Source organism: Aptenodytes forsteri, unplaced genomic scaffold (assembly GCF_000699145.1).
Source record: "Aptenodytes forsteri isolate BGI_AS27 unplaced genomic scaffold, ASM69914v1 Scaffold302, whole genome shotgun sequence".
Taxonomy (NCBI): domain Eukaryota; kingdom Metazoa; phylum Chordata; class Aves; order Sphenisciformes; family Spheniscidae; genus Aptenodytes; species Aptenodytes forsteri.
This window is the reverse complement of record NW_008794555.1, coordinates 87,940-93,086: the sequence shown is the minus strand read 5'-3', so window position 1 is coordinate 93,086 and position 5,147 is coordinate 87,940. Positions and strand designations below refer to the sequence as shown.

The 5,147-nt window shown below is 61.3% G+C and overlaps 1 protein-coding gene across 1 annotated transcript in view; it reads left to right on the top strand.

Annotated features, from left to right (window-relative positions):
- Nucleotides 1-5,147, top strand: part of SND1 (staphylococcal nuclease and tudor domain containing 1) — a gene marked incomplete at its 3' end in the record, with an annotated part of 143,498 nt that overhangs the window by 82,125 nt on the left and 56,226 nt on the right. Inside the window, exon 14 of the mRNA XM_009272444.1 lies at nt 3,417-3,489. Coding sequence (XP_009270719.1) covers nt 3,417-3,489 — 73 coding nt within the window. The remainder of the gene's footprint in view (nt 1-3,416; nt 3,490-5,147) is intronic.

Below are 5,147 nucleotides of genomic sequence, written 5' to 3'. Positions count from 1 at the left end.
GAGGGGGCGGCACGGCCGGGCCCGGCAGGGCGGTGGGATTTCAGCTCCTCCTTGGCAGCAACTTTGGCAGCAGCTGATGGCGCTGTGCCGACAGCAGGGGAGAGCAGCTTTGAGGGGGTTGCAGCGTGGTTTCTGCCAGCCCGCTGTGCAAGACTGTGCTCAGTTTTACTGCAAGCCTCGCGCTTTTGAGGGGGAAGGTTGACAAATGGGCTCTCGCGCTCCCTTTCCCCCCCCTACCCTGCACGGCGTGGGATCGGCGGCCGGCAGATTGCTTGGGGCCTCATTCCCGAGTGACGGGGATGTGCCTTTTAGAAAGCAGATGTGCCTGGCATTAAATCAGCATCTCGGAGCGCTCCGGCGTGGGCAATCCTCCAGCCGGGCACCGGGATACCCGGGGTTGGACGTGGCAGGTGGAACCCGCAGCCACACTCTGGGTGTGGGGGGGCTTCGAGCTCGGATGTGCCGAATATCAGGATGCTCAGATGTCCTGAATATCGGGATGCTCGGATGTCCCGAATGTGGGGATGCCCAGATGTCCCCGCTCACTCCCCGAGCGCTGCTGCCCTTACCCGCGGTGGAGGGGGTCGTGCTGGTGGCGGAGGCGGCTCAGCCACGCCGTTAGCCGTGGCACACCCCGGTTCAGTGGCTACGCCAGCACGGGGCTGGCTGCCTCCCACCGGGCAGAGGAGCTGGCGGCTCCGGGGCGATGCCGGTGGCAGAAACAAGCTCCTGAGGGGAACAGGAGGTTTGGGGTGAGATGGGGGTGCAGGGCCCGGAGCTCCCTCTGGAGGTGGGCTTTGAGCAGTTTGGATGATCGCTGCTTGGGGTTTGCAAAATCCCTTTAACCTTCCCAGCTCTTTAGCAAAGGCCGGAGTCGGATCTGCTCGGACTGAGCTGCCGTTGCCTGCTTGGCCCCTCCCCAGGGTATTTAGAAAGGAGGTGATTAGTTTTCCCATCCTACCAGGTTTTCCTGGGTGGGGGGGGGGGTGCCCTCCCTGCATCCCCCAGCCTTGCTTTCCAGCAAGGGGCTGCTCCAGGACCACGTGCCGATGCCGTGCCGCCTTGTGAGCCTGCTGCGGGCAGGGCTGCCTGCTTCGGCCCTGGGCTCCGCCAGCATCCCTGCCTGCCCCAGCCCTGCAGGGCAAGGTGCCCTTTCCTACTCCCCCCCCCGTGGCAAACCCTGCAGCAGGGAGAAGCTCTGGAGCTGGTGGGGGTGACTGCAGGGACACACGGGAAGGGGGTGGCCCCATCCCAGGGGGGGGACCGTCACACTGCCCGCGTCCCTGCCCCGATGCAGCACAAGGATGAGCATCCCTGGCTGCCCTTGCTCTGGTTTCCAGCCTGCCGGGTGTTACGGCACTTGTTTAACTTTGTCTTTCTTCTTAACCTGGGGAAAGAGCTGTTCTCCTGAAAAAAGAGCTGTTTCTGGCCAAGCCACTTATCCCTGGGTGCAGCGTTGAGCGCGGAGGGGCGTCTCAAAGGAGGGCGAGGGAGAAGGAAGAAATCCTTTTGCTGATTTAACAGGTTGGCTTCTTCCAGACAGCTCCTCGAATGATCCGGCTCAGCAAATTGATTGCTGTACAAAGCCTCAGTAGGGGTTTTGAATTTTTCCCCTTGTATTTTTATTATCATCACGGTCCACTCTGAACAAATTCATGCCTCTTGCCTGGGAGCAGCTATTAGGTAGGCTTGAAAAATGAGGAGCTTTCATTTCCAGCCTGCTGCAGGAGCCCGAGGACCGGCAGCCCGGGCTGTGCCCGTGAGGAAGGGGTGAATTTGGGGGACCGCAGGGCGCAGCTGCTTGTCGCTTGAATTACAGGAGTATCTTGTAGCGTGGGGACGAAAGGTGGTGAAATGAGGTTGAACTCCTGCCGGCCACCCTCCCGTTGCAGAGGGATGTCCTGCGGCGCTTGGGGACAGGGGACCAGCACTGATAAAGCAGGGTTGGCTTCACTGGGGAAGTCTCCGGCTCTGGACATCCTTTGGGATGAGCCGAAGTCTCCGCTGGCAAGCCCAAGCCGGGGGCGCAGCATCCTCCGTGAGATGTGGAGCAGGGACCTGTTTTCCAGCCCCGCTTGGGCTGCTGGCTTCGCCACCCTGCTGCTGCTGGGCTAAAAAAAGCCCCAACCTAAAAAATGCCGAGCAGCAGGCTCACGAGCAGCCTCGGGAGCTCGCCCCGGCTGTGCTAAGCACGCTCACCCTCGGCGCGGTGCGGGCAGGGCGGCAGCAGGCAGCAGCTCCCCCCACGCTTCTGCTGTCCGCCGGTAACACCTGGAAAATAAGCTTGGCCTTTGGAAGCTGGAAAAGGACAAACCTGTCAGGGGAAAGATCTCTAATGAATGTGTGCTGCCCTTTCACCCGCCGCTGCTGGCCCTTCCCGTGCAGGCAGCTCAGCCGAGGGCAACGCTGCCTCCGCTCCCTCCCGCGCCCGGCAATAAGCCAGCCCGGCCGTGAATTGCATGAAAACCGAATAAATCTGCTGCCGGGTCACCGGTGAGGCTGACCTTGCCATCCACCTACCGAAGCGACAAGCCTGACACCGGGGCAGCGCGCACCCCAGTTCTGCCCGTGATGCTTGGCTGCGGGTGCACCCCAGGTGCCGGGGGGGGGTGAGGACCGGCAGCGCTGCGGTCCCAGGCTTTGCTCTGGGGCCATGGTGCTCGGTCCCAAGCCGATGGCCGCGGCTCTGCCGGAGAGTGGTGTCCCTAATCCCCTCCGTGGCCAGGTCCAGAGGTTGATCCCATCCCGGTGCTGCACTCTCCTCCCCAGGCAGAGTCGGCACAGCAGCCGGCATCTGAGGTGGCTCAGGACCATGTTGCAGAACCAGGTCTGGCATCAGGTCTGGGGCACCTGCTCATTTTTCAGCCATGAAGTGCCTTCCATGTGTGGTATTGCTTCATTCAGGCTCCTTACCGTCTCTATCTATTTTATTTTAACCTGGAAAGAACTTATTTCCATTAGAATTGGAGCGTTCACCATGTATTTTGCATTTATAAATGCTTCATGTGATTAAGCGCTGAAAGAAACAGGTATTAATTTTGCATGTTGCTGGGGCACTCGCCTTTCTGTTGATCTCTCCCTTTGTGCGGGGAACAAAGCAATTTAATTTGGTAACGGGGACGAGTGGTCCCTCTGATCAGGTATGTGCTGAGCTCAGGTGAGCCCCCGAAGGCCGGTAATTGGGATTAGCAGGCTAACGAGCCGGCCGGTCTCTCCCCGGGTGGGCGCGGGGGGCAATGCCGGCCCTCTGATCAGGTATGTGCTGAGCTCAGGTGAGCCCCCGAAGGCCGGTAATTGGGATTAGCAGGCTAACGAGCCGGCCGGTCTCTCCCCGGGTGGGCGCGGGGGGCAATGCCGGCCCTTCCAGCTGCCTGCCGCGGCGTCTGCTGACGGCTCGTGCCACCTCTCTTTTGCAGGGCTATCAAGAACGGCAAAGGGCTGCACAGCAAGAAGGAGGTGCCGATTCACCGGGTCGCCGACATCTCTGGGGTAAGGACCTTCCGGCGTGCGGTGCGGGGAGCGGCTGCGCCGGCTGTGCCACGTGCGAGGTTGTTTGCCGGGATGGGGCGCGTGGAGCAGAGCTGGAGAGGTGTCGGGTGCTGGCACTCCTGCACGGCCCGTGATCCCGCTCGCTGCATGCGGGATGTGCGGGAATTCTGCAGGCACGGCCCCTGCCCACCGGCTCTGCCGGGGTCTGCCGCAGCAGCCGGGACACCCGGCTGGGGATGGCACGAGGGAGTATGGCAGCCCATCATCCTCCTCCGCCGGGGCTGGTGGCCCCCCAAATGCCACTGCAGAAGCTGTTTGTCACCCCTGGCGCACCCCAAAAGGGTGAAATAAGATTTCTCCTGGGGTTTCTCTTCTCCAGGGGGCAGTGGGGAGGTCTTACCAGGTGCCTTGTGCTGGCATCGCCCCGAGCATCGGCGACAAAGGTGACCACGCGGTGCCGCAGGGTTTTGCAGCACAGGGCTCCCGCAGCAGTGCCAGATACGTTCATAAACCAGCAGATAGGAGCTGCGTCCATGCGTCCATCCTGGGTTTGATGCCCCAGCTCTCGAGAAGGTCCTTCATGTCCTTGGGGGGGACGGAGCTCTGTCCTGGGCACCCCAATTCCTGCCTGCACAAGCCTCCCGCCCTGCTTTTAATTGCTGGGGTCTGCAGCAGTGTCTGCTGCTCTTACAAGATGGAGACGTCTCATCCTCCCCAGGCAAACCCCTTGTGGGGTCCCTGCCGGACAGGGCACCATGAAGGGTGCTGGGGACACCCCCACAGCAGAGCTGCCGGCTCCCCGGGGCTCGGCTGCCTTTTAGGCTTCTAAAAAACACATGCTGGTGCGATTGCCCGCAAAGAGTGAGACAAACCAGTGGTGGTGGGATGTGGGGACGTCCCTGCTCCAAGGCCCCCGGCCCCACTGCCAGCAGGGTCCTTGCACCGGGATCATTGGGAGCCCCCGTAACTCAAATCAGGGCAGCGAGCAAAAGGGTTGGAGCCGGATGGGAGGGGGAGGGCCCCTGCAAACAAAATTAAGCTAATACATCACGGCTTTTATGAAGATTTGTTAATCTTTTTTAATCTTTAATAGTTTTCTGTAAATTGATCCCAGCCTTGGTTAGCTGCGTGTCAGCAGTTGTGCGGTGTGATGAATGCGGGCGCGCACCAAACTGACAGCGGGTGCTTTACCACTGCCAAAATAATGCAATGTGAATTAGCATCGGCGCGCTCCTCCCGGTGCCCGGGCACGCGCTGGGCTTGGCGAGCACCCATGCCCGGGGTACTGTGGGGTTCGGGGAGGCAGGAGGGTGTGCATCGCAATTCCCCGGGCTCTGCTGTCCCTCCCGGCCATCGGTCCTGGCTCCCCAGCACCAAACTGGAGCCTCTCCGGCACTGGGATGGGAAGCACGAGCCAGGCAGGTCTTGGGGGGAAAGACGATATGTCGGGGTGCCGGTGACCCCAATGGCAGGACTTGCCAGCGGTGCAGAGGCAGTGAGCCACCAGGCAGTGGTGGCTGTGCGTGGCGTGGCACGGTGTCCGTCCCCCGGCCTTGGTTAGCTGCGTGCCAGCAGTTGTGCAGTGTGATGAATGCGCGCGCGCACCAAACTGACAGCGGGTGCTTTACCACTGCCCAAATAATGCAATATTAGCATCG